This window comes from Benincasa hispida, chromosome 6 (assembly GCF_009727055.1).
Source record: "Benincasa hispida cultivar B227 chromosome 6, ASM972705v1, whole genome shotgun sequence".
NCBI classification, from domain to species: Eukaryota; Viridiplantae; Streptophyta; class Magnoliopsida; order Cucurbitales; family Cucurbitaceae; genus Benincasa; species Benincasa hispida.
Genome location: NC_052354.1, coordinates 30,571,782 through 30,587,974, shown reverse-complemented (window position 1 = coordinate 30,587,974; position 16,193 = coordinate 30,571,782). Strand labels below are relative to the sequence as shown.

Genomic DNA, 16,193 nt, shown 5'->3' with positions numbered 1-16,193 from the left:
AAATATATTAATGGGTTGTTCTAACATTTGTTGTATACACTTCTTTTTGCTATATTTATAGATTTTACTATATTTATAATTCTTTAAAAATGATACTCTATACTTAATTAATATTTCTAATAGCGCTACTCAATACATTTATCCTACCCTAGTAATGAATTATTAATGGCTCTTAATTTAGAACGAAGAAGGAAGGAAGTCAAACCTAAGGTTGACGTTTGATTACGTGTATATGTGTGAGTATAAAAAAAAATAAAAAATAAAAAAATAAAACTCTAGTTATAGCCTTCGGCTCTTCACCTTCAACCTTAATCACGCAGGATTCAGTCACCACACCGCCTCACAACAGCCGCCGGTAACCATTCCTCCGACTGGTTGCTCGTCCAACTTCGTCGTCCGCCGCCTACGTTCGCACCGCCGTAGATAGCAGCGCCGGCGGTAAGGCCTTCCGTCTCTCTCTCTCTCACCAATCTGCAGTTTGAATGCTACCCTTTGCCTTATGATTTTGCTACCCTTTGCCTTTTGATTTCTTGTATATGTCTGTTGATTGATGCTTTGATCATCTATATTTCTCTTTGATTTCTGCTGAAAGTTGCCTCGTTTTTGCTCTCCAAATCTTCCAAAGCACCTCCCCACCCAATTTTCCAGCATATCTATTATTTTTTATGTATCTGGAACCAGTCGAAGTAATCTGTTTCATACCAATTTTCCCCTTAGAAACAAAAAGTCACTGGTATTGTAACTGAAATAGTCTAGCCAAATACCTCCAGGACAAATGGCGGGCTGTTTCCTTCTTGCAAAGCGCACACCACATATCAATGGATACCTTTTTTGCAAGTTATCCTTAGAAATGGAGGCTCCTTTATCCAATTCTGTATTAATTCCTAGCTTGTGGAGTTGTTTTGATTGACAGTACAACTTCAACCACATTTATGTTTGTAGATTATAATTGGGAAGGAAACATTGAGTATTTTCTTGAAAATTGAAGCTCTTTCGCTTACATTAACTAATCACCCATTATAATTTGAATTTACTGGATACTACACCAGTTTGTGTGTTTCTTACTGCACTTAACATAAATTAAATAGTGGAAGGCTTAAATGGGAGATGAAGGTTCTATAAGTTATGGGTATAGGTATGGAATAGTCTTGTTTAATTCATTTATTTTATCTGACTTTGAATACAGATTTTCTTTTTGGGTGCAAAAACCCCTAAAAGAGCCGTTGAAGGGGAAACAAATTTTCCTTCATCTCACCCGTGCCAGGACCTCCCTAAAACCCCAACAAACAAACAGAGAAATTTCTTTCAGTCAGCGATTGGAGATGAAGGTGGTGGCATTGGTGAGCGGTGGCAAAGACAGTTGCTTTGCGATGATGAAGTCTATTCAATATGGCCATGAGGTTTTGTTTTCTTTTTCGATTTCTCCTCTTTTAAGACATCTTCTTTTGTCTGGTTTATGAGATCATTGTTTATTGGCTGTTATGTTTACTTCTTTTTTCAATTTATGTTTATTGATTTTTTATTGCTTGTAAACTAATGCCGCTGCTTGGTTGTGTGTTCTATGTTTGACCTAGATTGTAGCATTAGCTAATTTGATGCCTGCCGATGATTCTGTGGATGAGCTTGATAGTTACATGTATCAAACTGTAAGTGTTTCTGCCCTCTCCTTATGCAAAATATTATGGACACGTTCACTTAAAATTTTGAAGTAAATGGTTTTTGACAATCAGCAATCATTGTTCTTAACCAGGAAAGTGGTTATTTATGTTTGAACTTTTCAACTCTCAACCACAGCCCTGTCGAACATGCTAAAATGTTCTCTGTGCAAAAAGAGATGCGATTATTTTTGTTGGAATTGGAAATAATTAGTAAGAGGCATTTTAAGTTAGGAAAATGTGCAATTTGGATAATTGGTATAAGTTTAAAAAGTAACTAGTAACCATAATTAGTTACCTCACTCCTTTGAGTTGAGCCTCGAATTACCTCACTCCTTTTGGGTTTATGCAAAATTAGTTACCTCACTCCTTTGGGTTTGTATGCATATTTTCATTTGAACAGTAATTGAGGACTTGTAATCTATGATTGCTAATTTGGGTTATTAACTATAAATCTTCAGGTTGGACATCAAATTATTGTTAGCTACGCAGAATGCATGGGAATTCCATTATTTAGAAGGCGGATTCAAGGATCCACAAGGCAAGCCTATTAAAAAAAGAAATTCTTTGGTAAAGAATAAGTTTGGTGCATGCATATGTTTTTTGGAATAAGAAACGTCTCACTTTTCATTAAGAAGTTGGGAAAAAGCATTGACAATTATATTTTGTGCAAATGTCTCTTTGGAGGATCTTGTTGGTCCATGGTGGAGGAAGTGTTATTTCACCCCCTTTTTTTATCTAAGGGAAGTTATTGGACAAGGAGTTACCTTTATTTATTTAATAATATTATTATTGCAATTTAAGACCATTTTGCTTGAGAGAATTTGGAGTGTTTTTAGAGAGTGGATACTTTGAGAGTGGTTTGGGCCTTGGTTATGTTAGGTTTAATGCCTTAATTTGGGTTTTGGTAACTTAGGAGTTAGGATTTTAATGCTTTTCCTTTGTCTGAAACCCTTTTTGTAATTGCTTGTTGTTTTTTTTTATTCCCTCTGAATCTCTTTGCTCTGGGCTTCCCTTCTGTGTATTGCATTTTATTACTTCTATTTAATTGTATAAAAGCTGGTTTTCCATTGAAGTTCTGCACTCTTAGTTTTTTATTTTTGTTATTTTCACCCTTTGGGAGTTTGTATCATGGAGCATAATTGTTACTTTTCAAGTTTCATTAATAAAAAAAATTTGTATTTTGTCAAAGAAAAGATATATGCATTAGGTTCCCCTTCTTTCTTATGGTTATTATTTTGTGGATTATTCTAGGCATGAGAAGCTTAACTATAGAATAACTCCAGGTGATGAAGTGGAAGATATGTATATATTGTTAAATGAAGTGAAGAGGCAATTACCTAGTGTCACTGCAGTATGCTCTGGTGCCATTGCATCAGATTATCAAAGACTGCGGGTAGAGAGTGTTTGTTCAAGGCTAGGACTTGTTTCTTTAGCATATTTGTGGAAACAGGATCAATCTTTGCTTCTGCACGAAATGGTATGTAACATCTATATAAGCTATTAAATGGACTTGCAGCATTTGAATTCTACTCATTGAAGTCTTCCCCCTCTTCTTTTGAACTAGATAAACAATGGAATTTTGGCCATAACGGTGAAGGTATAATATAATTAATTCTCTCTTCCTCTCTTGTTGTTTTGCATTAAATTGTACATGCATGCTCTGTCTAACTAGTCATAAAAATATTTTTTATCATTAACCTATTTTGTGCTATGAACAGATGTGGTTGAAAACTAAATTCATTTTGTAATGATAGTGCATGCTTTAGTTGCTTATCTTCTTTTAACATGGACGATGTTCGAGAGCAGTATTCTATTCTAGAAGTTTGAATTATCTTTTTTCTTTAATCCTTTTTATCACTTAAAATCTAAAGTAAGTAGGGCTAGGCATCCATTTTCGGATGCCCAGAATTTAATTCCTGAGCCAGTAGTTAAACATTTTCTCTCCCCTGCCTACCTGACTATCCAAGTTCTTTTTTGAGGTTATATGGGAACTGTCGATATTTGTATAGGGACATTGAAAAGATTACAAGATGGAGAAGAGAGTTGAGAGCTCTCCTCAAAACTAAATAGTGGTGGGTAACTAAATAGTTTTGCCAAGAAGAATCCATTTGCCTGTAAATTTAGCGTCAACTTCCTTTTTGAAATTAATTAGCACTTTATCTTAAAAAAAGGATTGATTGATACCTCTATCGTGAACCTTTTCTCAATAGCTTTTTTAATCTCGCCCCAAGAATGCTCTCCCTTCTCTCATCTCTCCTTTCTTCTCTCATCTCTCCTCTCTCCTCTCTCCTATCCTTTCTCAACACATTGTCTGGCCAACTAATCTGATGCTCGGAGTGATGGCTCGACATCTTCTTCCTCCCCCGACATCCATCACTAAAGATGGGAAACCTTTACCATTGAAGTATCTCATGGCATCAAGATGACCAAAGCTTCTAGGGGCAAATTCTTTACTCTCTCTCTTTAAGAAGAAATCTCTCATATGGCTACACAACACTTTCGCTTTGTTGGTTGAAGTGCCACTGAACCAAAAATTCTTCATCAAGTCTAGACTGATGGAGTATGATCTTTGGGTGGAAAAAATCTCTGATAGGAAAGGCCATTTTGCTGAGATCATCAAGCTTGGGGTGAATAGAGGGTTAAATAAAATTATCCTTCCAGGGGGCAACAAGAAAGTTGGGTGGAATGGCTTCCTCTCTCTTCTTAATGCACCAACTAAACAGTCCACCATCAAGCAAAAACCCAACTTGGTGTCATCATCTACCTCCTACAAAGATTCTCTCCATGTTCTACTGAAGACTAGTGATCAACTACAAATCCCCCTCACACAACAACCTTCTTCTTCACCATCCAAATCGAATGAACTTGCAGCATTCTACCCAGAAAAATCTCATCACCATTCAACAAAACTTAAATGACAATTGGTTTGAAATATTTAGAGCTTTGCAAAGGGAAGTGTCGGATTTTGGTTCCATTAGCCCACTACAAGCCAACAAGGCCATCTTGGCGGTCGAAAATAGGGAGCAAGGGTTAATATTAAGCAAAATCCGTGATTGGTATAAGGTTGGATCCTTCATGGTGAAATTCGAGCCATGGAGCATTGAAGCCTTTTACAAAAATCAAACGCTGTCTTTTTATGGAGGTTGGATTAAGATTAGAAATCTCTCCGTTGATAGATGGTCCCATGAATCTTTCAAATTTATTGGTGACAGTTGTGGAAGTTTTTTTTCCTTTGGGAAAAGGAAACAAAAAAACTTTTCATTGATATAATGAAAAAAAGTCTTAACCCTCAGATTACAAGGAGACATAATAATGCAAAAAGGCGAGATAAGAGGATCAGTAGGCGCACCCACCATCTCAACTAGGTTGACACCACCCTAACGCCCTCATCATGTCCCAAAAATTACAAGATGAAGATCGTTAATGTTTAACATAAAGAGAAAATAATACAACTTAATAAGCTCTTAAAAACCAAGAAATAAAGTAGCATCTAATCTAGTGAAGTAAAAGCTCTCCAATTGAGATAAATGTCTTGCACCGAGAAGCTTAAGAATACCTTGGAAAGTGATAAAGGGTCATTTTGGGAAAAACATCCATTTGTTAAATTGACTTTAATAATCATGAATTAATTTTAGTCTAGGTGTGATCCAACCTTCCCCTTTGGGTCTATTTAAGGGGGCCTAGGTTTAGTTAGTTAACTAGGTAGTTAGGTGTGAACAAACCCTTATCCCTTAGGTCTATTTAAGAGAAACTGGTTTCCATTTCTCATTCACAATTAATAAAATTTCTCTCCAAGATTTGCTTCAAGATTCTTGCTTTCATCAATTGGTATCAGAGCACCTTGTGAAAGGGACTTGATGGGCTCCAAAACCCCCAAAAACAATGACTCCAACCCCAATGATGCAGAAACATCTTCTTCACCCCAAGCTGCTGATCATCGACTGTCAGCAGTAGAAAATTCAATCGACAATATCAACACCACTATCTTGGGTATGCAGTAGGCCATTGAACTCCTCACGACTGAAATTGGAAAAGAGGTTGATCATGTCAATCAAGAAAATCAAGAAAATAGAGGAGCTCGTGACCAACAAACAAGAGAACAACAAGGACTACAAATTGGCTCCCAATCGAGATTTAACAAGGATTCATTCAAGAGAGGCTCTACTCGGGACACCACTAGGTAATTCGGCTCAAATTCCAGCTCCCGATCGAGATTTAACAAGAATTCATTCAAGAGAGGCTCTACTTGGGACACCACTAGGTAATTCGGCTTAAATTCCAGATTTAAACCAATTTTTTCCTAACCTCCGGCCGATTCATCAAGGACCTCTACACCCTATTATGGGTTCTAAAACTAATTCATCTAAGGATGAGGAAACCCTTCCTCCGTTAGCTACTCAGCAACATAGCCACCTACTTCCTTGACCTCCATATCGAGGTTATTTCCAAGAACATCAAGAACCACCTCAAGAAGGCGATTACAACAGAAATTTCTACCAAGAACAATATCAAGATCCTCACAACTACCCACAATTTCATGGAAATCAATATTGAGACAAGAAACTGACTACAAGATGAAGATTGATCTACCTACTTACAATGGTAGAATGAATATAGAGCTCTTTCTTGATTGGGTAAAGAGCGTTGAGAACTTCTTTGATTATAATTAGTATTGGAGACAAGAAACCGACTACAAGATGAAGATTGATCTACCCACTTACAATGATAGAATGAATATAGAGCTCTTTCTTGATTGGGTAAAGAGCGTTGAGAACTTCTTTGATTATGTAGGAGCTCCGGATGATAAAAAGGTGAAATTGATAAGCCTTAAATTGAAGAATGGGGCATCTGCTTGGAGGGATCAAATCCAATTTAACAAAAAGTTGTACGGCAAGGCCCCAATTCGAAGCTGGCCCAAAATGCTTTGATTAATGAAGAAAAGATTCTTACCTGTTCACCATGAAAGATTGCTTTACAATCAATTTCAACATTGTAAGCAAGGTATTTGCAATGTGGAAGACTACACGGAGGAGTTTCATGACTTAGTGCAAGAAATAATTTGGTTGAGAACGAGAATCAACAACTTGCTCAATACATTGATGGTCTTTGAATTGAAATCAAGGAGGAACTCCATTTACATCCCATTTCTTATTTATCTGAGGCTTTGTTCGTTGCATCCACCATAGAGGAAGATAAAATGCAGAAACAAAAACGGTGGTCCTCTAGAAGGAACACTTGGGACAAGGCTTCAACTTTAGGGAAAAGACAACCACAAGACACTCGGATGCTAATCCTCCTACCTCTGAACCAAGGGATCTTGGTGTAACCAAACTCGAGCAAGATAGTAAAGGGAGTACCAACTCTAATACTTCTAAAAATTTGAATCCTTACAATAGACCTAACCTTGGCAAATGTTTTAGGTGTGGTCAATAAGATCATCTCTCCAACGATTGTCCTCAACGTAGGAATTTGACAATTCAAGAAGACCAAGTCCGGCCAAGAGGATGAAGAGTAGGAGGATGATCTCCAATTAACTCAATCGGATGAAGGGGATCAACTTTCATGTGTGATACAGTGTACTTTACTTACCCTCTTTAGATTCTTATGCTCAGAGACATGCACTTTTTCGAACAAAGAGAACTATTAATGGTAAAGTATGCACAGTCATCGTGGATGGAGGCAATAGTGGAAATCTAGTGTATAAAAAGTTGGTTCAGGCTCTAAAACTTAAAGTTGATATTCATCCCAACCCATATAAGGTGAGTTGGATTAAAAAAGGGCGGAGAAGTCCTAGTAAACCAATTTTGCACGGTCCCTTTATCACAAGGATCAAATAATTTGTGATGTCCTAGACATGGATGCTTGCCATGTTCTGTTAGGTAGACCGTGGCAATATGACAACCAAATGATTCATAAAGGAAGTGATAATACATTTGAATTTGATTGGATGGGGAAGCGGATTCTCCTCCTACCACTCAATAGTAATATCTCAACCTTTTCAAGCTCACCTCAAACTAAGAAAAAGGGACACTTATTTACTATTCTTTCTAATAAAGAGGCCATTACACATGCCTCTGCCTTTTCTATGGCTTTTCTTATCAAGGAAAGTAATTCACCCATTCTGCCCATCCCCGTAGCCAGCAGGGTGCAGCAGCTTCTAGACAATTTTCCTACCCTTACGGCCCAACCAAAAGACCTACCACCACTTCGAGACATTCAATACAATATAGACAGCTTGTTAATAATTAGTTGGACAGATTGTTAGTTGTTTTATAACTGCTTGTAATGAACTTTTCCTATAAATATATATCACCTCCCCCCTTGGAGGGAGGGTTTTCATTTCCAATAAAATTTAGTCTTTGGTTTACACCAAATTGGTATCAGAGCGGCTCCAAGATTCCTGGCTAATGGTGGGAAGAAGCGTCCTCCACCCAAGAGAAGGAGACAACTCAGGAGAAGATTGGTATGAATTTTACCCATCAAGTACTGATTCTTTCAATCCTGCACCACATCTGATCATTGGCTCCTTGGTTTAGAGAACTTGGGCTATGCATTAAGGCGATCCCAACTCTTAAACAATTCAACCAACGATCAACCAAGAAAAAAAGGGGGCTGAGAGAGCTTTGAAATCTTGAAAGCTCCATCTCATATGTCAGAAAAGCTAAAGATTTGATTGGAGAAGGGCTATCATCAACATGAGTGCATATTGACTTCCACCTTTTTTGGTTTTTGGGCTTTCCGTCATGTGCTTCCTTGCTGCTTTGTTTTGGGGCCCCTGTTTTTTTTTTTTTGTATTTATCTTACCAATTTGGTTGTACATCTTCTCTTCATCTCATTTTCTTGTTACCTTTTTCGATTGTAATCTTTCCCTCTTGTTTGGGCATCTTTTAATATCTGGTGTTTTCTCCATATTGTACTCTTTTGATATTTCATTCATCAATGAAATGTATCTTATCCCCAAAAAAAACTTGGCACAAGAATACCGAGCCATTAGTTTTGAAACAACCCGACAAGACTCAAGAAAGAACTTAGATAGTCACTAAACTCATTTTGAAGGGAGCTCTCAACTATTTAGTTTTGATGAGAGCTCTTCTCATTACCTTTATTCATAAAGCAACAAGCCTACTGCATACCTACAACTACAAACTCACTTTGAAGTGTTACATGACTCAAAAAAATACAAGGGTTGCAAGGTGGGTAATTACTCGAGATCTTGGGTAGCTACCTAAGTAATGGGGGGAGTTGGTAGTTGCCTGGAATATTGGTAGTTATCTAAACAGTGGCGAGTGAGTAGTTACTCCAAGTACTGGGTAATTATTGAGAACATAGGTAGTTACTCGAGGTAGTGGGTAGTTATCCAAGAAAATGGGTAGTTGCTCGAGGTAATGGGTAGTTATCCGGAATACTGGTAGTTACCTAGATAATGGTGAGTGCGAGTAGTTAGTTACCTGAAATGTTGGTAATTACTCAAAGCAGTGGGTAATTATCGAGAACATAAGTAGTTACTTGAGGTAATGCTAAAGAACATGGGTAGTTGCTTGAGGTAATGGGTAGTTACCAGAATGCGGAGAAGGGGTTTCTAGATTTTTAGGGATGTGGTGGTTGGTAATATAAGTCCAACCCCACTTACCCACTTTCTCCACTAACCTCTCGATCTAGCTCTCTCCCTACACCTATAAAAGGATTAGCTTGTGGCTTGTTCAAGGCAATCCTTGCTACGTGCGTAATCCTTGCATTCTTGTAACACTTCAAAGTGAGTTTGTAGTGTAGTTGTGCAGTAAACTTTGCTTTATGAATAAAGGTAACTAGAAGATATTGCCACCATCTCTTGACGTTCTCTCTCTTTCCTTACTTGTGTATCAAGTGTGGGCAAGTAAGTGATAGTTGGTATTAGTGAAATGGTGTTCTGAGCATGACAATTTGGGCATTAAAGAATGCTCTCCTTAGGCTGCATGGGCTTGAAGTGAAAAATTTTCCATCGAGTTTAGCCTCGTGACACTAGGCGATAGATACAAAAAAAATCCTTGCGTTTAAGGTACCATAAAAAGGAAGTAAGTTGTACATAATTACAAAAACTATCAAGAGAATTAGACATATCTTCAAACGTTCTTCTATTTTTTTTCCAATCCCCATTTTGCTAACAAAGCCATATTCCTATTGTTCAACACTCCCAGTCCAAGGCCCCATCAACTTGAGCCTTTGAAGCAAGACTCCACCTAACTAGATGATTAATTTTACTTCCCTTGAACGCATCATTCTTTCCAACTTGGCACTAGCCACTATCAGATGTAGGCATAAGGAACACAAATAAGTAGTAAAGAGGAGTACTTGACAAAACAGATGAACAAAGAGTTAAATGCCCTCCTCTAGATAAAGAAAACCTCTTCCATCTATCAATCTTTTTGTGATTTTTCTTTAAAGTCGGATGGCAGGATAATTCTTTTTTGGGATGACCACCTAGTGGGAGACCCAAATAGTTAAACAGTAATACTTCAACCTTGCAATTTAGTCTTGAGGAAAATTGTTAAATCTTTGATTCATCTAAATTTTATTGAAAGGAAACATAACTTTTCATTGATACTAATGAAAAGAGATTAATGCTCAAAATACAAGGAAACAAAATATTCAAAAGAAGACATAGAATTGATAAAAACCATAAGATATCCATCCTAAAATTCATAAATCAATAGAAAAGATCAATGCTTCCCAATTCAAACACATATCTTGGGTAGAAAAGTTTATAAAAAGCTTAGAAAGAGTACACGAAGATGAGGCGTTGAATCTTGCAACTTTAAAGCAACCCAACCATTACAGAGATTTTTCATGGAACGCCCTTTGAATTCTTTTGAACCAAATTACAAGTAGAGCTTTGACAGCATTGGTCCTTTGATTCATGTATATTGTGTTAGGTACTTGATATTTATGATGGTGTTAGTTAAGGGGTATAAGGGTAATTAGATAGATAGGTAGTTACTGAATAAAGGTAGTTGTAGAAGGAGGGTAAGTGAGTGAAGAGGAGGTTATCTTGTGGAGTGATGTAGGGTTGGGTGAGTGCACTCAAGAGGGAGGTTCCAAGTTCCTTGATACTTGGGTTATCTTGTATTTTCATCTTTATATCTCAGTATTTCAGATCTTGTTCTTGTTAGGAATTATCCTAACAAATCAGTACCAGAGCCATCAAATTTGGGAAATCGGATACAATGGCAACGATGTTCGAAGAGTGAATGGATGCTATGGATCATGAGATTGAAAGCATCAAAGAGAGAGTGATGAAGTTATCGGAAGTTGAAAATATGCTGGTTAATCTAACTACGAGTAGGGAGAAGTTGAATGCTCAAGCGGAACAGCAATAATGAGGTTTTGAAGAAACTCTACAGATGTCGCAAAGATTTCAGCTGAATTAATGTTATTCCGACAAGATAGTATGATATCCAATGATCAAGAGACAACGCCACAGTGATTACTTTGGGTCAATGCAGTCAAAGCTTGTTATCAGAATTATGGTTTGAAAGGAACCAAAGAGTGTTTCATGACAAAGCATCTCTTTGCTCCTTTAAATTTGATACCGCTCATATCAATGCCTCATCTTGGTGCTCCCTCGCAAAAGATTTTAAAGATTTCTCCATTCAAGATATCAATCTCAATTGGAATGCCTTCATTTTCCCGCTTTCTTGATTTTGTAATTGCTTAGATTTTGGCGATAGTTTAATTTTCAGATTTTCATTTGGTGTAAGCCTTTGTCTCAGGCATGGTTTAGTCAAATTTGTTCTCTGTTTTAGACTTTTTGCTTTAATTTTTAGGAGATGATGAGAGTGCTACGGAGGTGTCAACCTAGTTGAGATGTCCTGGTGCATTTGCTGATCCTTTGTTCTGTTTTGTTTTCTAGTGTTTGTTTCCTTTCTTTCACTTGTAACATCTTTCATTATCTTAACGAAGTGGTTTGTTTCTTGTTCGAAAAAAAAAAAAGAGACAACGCTACAGTATAAGGCAGATGGATCGAGAGAAATGTTGTAGCAGGTTGAGGAGAATGTCGGGTTTGTGATTGAAAACGAGACCGAAAGATATTCAAAGATTGTTGATGTCTCGGGCTTGAAGAGGTCTTTGGTGCAAAGTAGAGGCGATGGGTGCAACCATTGGAAGGGGAAAACGAATGAGGAAGATGAAGAAGAAAACAGGGAGGAGACTAGGAAGAAGAAACGTGCCGGTGGAAAAGAGAGGACACAAAGGGTGGATGGATGCTATGAATTTACACTCAAGAGGTAGGTTCCAAGTAGTGTTCTCAAGCACAAGGTGCACTTTAAGGCGACAAGCTCTTTAATCACCTCAAGGCGAGAGACGACCAAAAAGTGTTGCCCGATTGAAGCAAGGCGCACTTTAAAAAAATTAATAAATAAATATTATTTTTACAATTATTGATAAAAGAAAATACATAGATTTTTAAAATGTTAAAATATTAAAATATTAAAAAAATTATTAAGAATTAAAATAAAAATTAACTAAAACATTATGAGCAAGAAATATATATATGGAAAAAGAAATTGAAATAGAAATGATTTTAAATAGGTATAAATTAGTTCTTTGAGTAATCGGGTAGAAATTTTGCCATTTGGAGTATGGTTGGCATGCAGCCAACATTACTTTAATGCTGGCAGCCAACCCTTCATTTCTGTTCAAGGAAATGTAAAAAATAAAAGAACATTTCTTCTTCCCTTCTGATTTTCGACCCCTCTTCTTCTTCCTTTGCTTCATTTTTAAAAAGCAACCGATGGATGGCCCGATGGGTAAACAAAAAGATGACTTCTTCAACTTTTTTCTACTACTTGTGCTATTCTTTTTCTTCATTTCTTATTCCTTTCTTTGGTTTTTCTTGACTTCTTGTTTAAATTTTGATTCTTGATATTAAGAAGAAAGTTTGAAGAAAGCAGAAAACTAGAAAACTTGAAGAATCATTTTTTTAAAAAAAACGAGCGCCTTGTTCAAGGCGACAGAAAGGCGCAAAAGGCGAGGGCCCCATTGAAAGTGCTCGCCCGAGGTACTTGCAAGGCGGTATGGCCTCCCATCGCCTCGCCTCTTGCCTAAGGCAAGCGCTTGGCTGCGCCTCAACAACACTGGTTCCAAGTTCCTTTATACTTGGGTTATCTTGTATTTTCATCTTTATATCTCAATATATTTCAGATCTTGTTCTTGTTAGGAATTACCCTAACAAATTTGTATTAGAGCCATCAAATCTGGGAAATTGGATACAATGGCAACGATGTTGGAAGAGTGGATGGATGCTATGGATCGTGAGATTGAAGGCATCAAAGAGAGAGTGAAGAAGTTACCGGAAGTTGAGAATGAATTGGTTAATCTAACTACGAGTGGGGTGAAGTTGATTGCCCAAGCGGAACAACGAGGTTTTGAAGAAACTTGACAGATGTTGGCAAAGATTTCGGAATCAACGTTATTCCGGCAAGATAGTATGGTATCCGGTGATCAAGAAACAATGCTGCAGATAAGGCAGATGGATCGAGAGAAATGTTGCAGCAAGTTGAGGAGAATGTCAGGTTTGTGACTGAAAGCGAGACCGAAAGATATTCAAAGATTGTTGATGTCTCGGGCTTGAAGAAGTCTTTGGTGCAGGCAGTGGAGGTGACAGTGCAACCATTGGAAGGGGAAAACGAATGAGGAATATGAAGAAGAAAACATGGGGGAGACTAGGAAGAAGGAACGTGCTGGCAGAAAAGAGAGGACACAAAGGGAGAGAGAAAGCAATGAAAACCACAAGGTCAAAGAGGCAATGGATCCATCAGATCCATCGGAGGAATAAACGGATGAAGGTGTTGGAAACTCACCAGCATATGGGCGAAGACCATACTTTTGCCCAAAGATGCCGAAAATGGTTGGTCGAGATGGAGAGAGAAGAAGCCAACGGCTTATGGGTTGGAGTTGCATGGAAAAAGCCCATTCTTTTTTTACTGCAATTTTTCATGTGGCTTATGGCAATTTTGGGGCTGGATTATGTGAACTCTGTTGTTACCCATTTCTTTTGGTGCACACCTTGAGGACAAGGTGTCTTTAAAGGACAGGATAATGTTAGGTACTAGATATTTAGTATGGTGTTAGTTAAGGGGTATAAGGGTAATTACATAGATAGGTAGTTACTGAATAAAGGTTGTTATTGTATAAGGGTAGTTACTACATGTTATAAATAGAGGGAGGGTAAGTGAATGGAGAGGAGGTTATCTTGTGGAGAGATCTAAAGCTTGGGTGAGTACACTCAAGAGGGAGGTTCCAAGTTCCTTTATACTTGGGTTATCTTGTATTTTCATCTTTTATCTCTCAATATATTTCAAATCTTGTTCTTGTTAGGAAGTATCTTGACATATTGATTCCACGAAAAGCCGATTTCTCCCAATTTACCTTCAGCCCCAGCCCCATTAAAAAAAAAAAAATTCAACAGTTTGAATTAATCTATTAAACATTACTGTCATCATCTTCACAAAGTAAAAGAGGATCATCTGCAAACTGAAGTACAAAAACATGAAAACATTGTTTTTACCAGCAAAAAACCTTTCGTAGGCACCTCTGGAAGAACTTTCTCTAATAATGCACTGAAACTTCACTGACTTAATATATATTATTAAGTGAAACAGATCTCTTCTATTTATTTTGATGGCTTGAAATTACTCTGGTCTACTAAGGTCGCAGCAATGGGATTGGATCCTGTGAAGCACTTGGGCAAAGAATTATCATCTTTGGGTTCAGATTTACATAAGTTGAACAGGTACTTAATAATGTTATGTTAGCTTTTGAATGGTAGTTTGGAAAGCAACTTTAGCAGTGCAGAACTATTATTTTTTACATTCCTTTGGACAGATTATATGGGATCAACGTATGTGGTGAAGGTGGGGAATATGAAACGTTGACCCTTGATTGCCCTCTTTTTAAGGTATGTTCTGAGTTTTTATCCTATGCAATGCTGGTTAACAGTTGGTATGGTAGTTTATTTCCATTTTTTGTTTAAGCTATTTTAATTCTCTGTGTTAGAAACATTGCTTGCTGTAATACCAAGGAAAGAAATTTTTTATTGGTAATAATGCATCATATGACCTAATCCCAAACATTTATAGGGGATTTGAAGTCTAAAACAGCCTTCCATAATCACTTTCTAACGGTTGGAAAAGCTAACAGAAAGTTAAAGCAGCCTTCTATAACCACTGACGGCTGAAAAAGCCAGCAGAAAGCATCTAAAAATGTTGAAGGTTTTAACTGACCAGTCAACTAAGTTAAGTAGCCGTTTGAAGGTCAAAAGACAACTGCAAATTACATCAATTTTCTCTGCCCAGAAATAGACTCGACCCAAAGTTAGGTGGCTGAGCGAAAAGTATCCAAAGGGTGTTACTCAATGGTAGGCTGAGTGATAGGATTCATGCTATGAAAGGTTTTAGGCAGGGGGACCCTTTGTTGGCGTTCCTTTTCTTGTTGGTGGTGGATGTTCTAACATTCTGTTTCCTTTCCCAAAAAAAAAAAAAAAAAAAAGAAAAAAAGAAACGAGTAGGATTATTTCAAAAAGAGTAGCATCTAACATTCTGTTTCCTTTCCCCCCCAAAAAAAGACGGGTAGAGAGGAGAGAAATCTTTTGTGATTAGTATATAGCATTGGTTCTAATAAAAAAAGATTTAGAAAAAGGCTGGCCTCTTGGAAAAGGAGTTTTTTTTTTCCCTCTCAAAAGAGGGTTGTCTAATTCTCACTCAATTGGTTTTAAGTGGGATTGCTCCTTAGTTCAATAGAGGCAAAACTGATTTGGAAAAGGGTAAGTATGCTCTCTCCTCTCTTCTCTCTCTTCCCGCCTCCATTAGCATTCATGGATAACATATCGTAAATGACTAATTCCCTAATCTTGAGCTTCTTTGTAAGAAATGGAAAAGATGAATTTGGTGTTACAAGGTTATCTAGCAATTCTTCGGGTTGGTTAATGAGATGTGTAGTATAGCTAGTATTTGGAGGAAGATTTTTCATCCATGTCCCACCGGGTAATACAACTTTTGGTTGGCAATCCTTCGTTAACATGTTAAGGGATTTCTTGAAGTTGAAATTTGAGTCTAGCTCGATCTTGAATCAAACGAAGACATCTTGGCAAAACAATTCGACTCAAGATGTTAGCTATGTTGACATGTTAAGAAAAAAGAAAATTTCAGAAAGCTCTGTTTTACCGATGGTAAAACAGAGCACGACCACGAGTGTTCACAAGGGATAGAATTTTAGAAGCTGAAAAACCGAGCAAGACAGGTTATTGGGTACAAGAGAGTTCTGAAGTTTTCAAGGAAGATTTTAGCAATCTATGGATCGTTTCAAGAGTATTTGAATTTAATAAATGGCTAGATATCTCCAAAGTGTTAAAGTTTTGTTTTAACTCCAACATCATAATGAACCCTTTGTTTGCGGAAAATGCCTTGATAAAATTGGACTGTGGATTTCTAGAAGTTCTAATAGAGTACCCAGGAAAATGGCAAAAGTTTGGACATTTCCATTTGAAGTTCGAAAAACGGAACA

The 16,193-nt window shown here is 37.3% G+C and overlaps 1 protein-coding gene across 2 annotated transcripts in view; it reads left to right on the top strand.

The window, feature by feature from the left end:
- Positions 1 to 273: 273 nt before the first annotated feature.
- LOC120079428 (diphthine--ammonia ligase) overlaps positions 274 to 16,193 on the top strand; it is a 36,150-nt gene continuing 20,230 nt past the window's right edge. Inside the window, exons 1-8 of one of the 2 annotated variants that reach the window (XM_039033601.1) lie at positions 274 to 438; positions 1,187 to 1,400; positions 1,575 to 1,646; positions 2,117 to 2,196; positions 2,942 to 3,135; positions 3,223 to 3,255; positions 14,342 to 14,424; positions 14,517 to 14,589. In XM_039033601.1, coding sequence (XP_038889529.1) covers positions 1,606 to 1,646; positions 2,117 to 2,196; positions 2,942 to 3,135; positions 3,223 to 3,255; positions 14,342 to 14,424; positions 14,517 to 14,589 — 504 coding nt within the window. In that variant the 5' untranslated portion in view covers positions 274 to 438; positions 1,187 to 1,400; positions 1,575 to 1,605. Of the gene's footprint in view, positions 439 to 1,186; positions 1,401 to 1,574; positions 1,647 to 2,116; positions 2,197 to 2,909; positions 3,136 to 3,222; positions 3,256 to 14,341; positions 14,425 to 14,516; positions 14,590 to 16,193 lie in introns of both variants that reach the window. The other variant, XM_039033600.1, reaches the window with a different exon arrangement.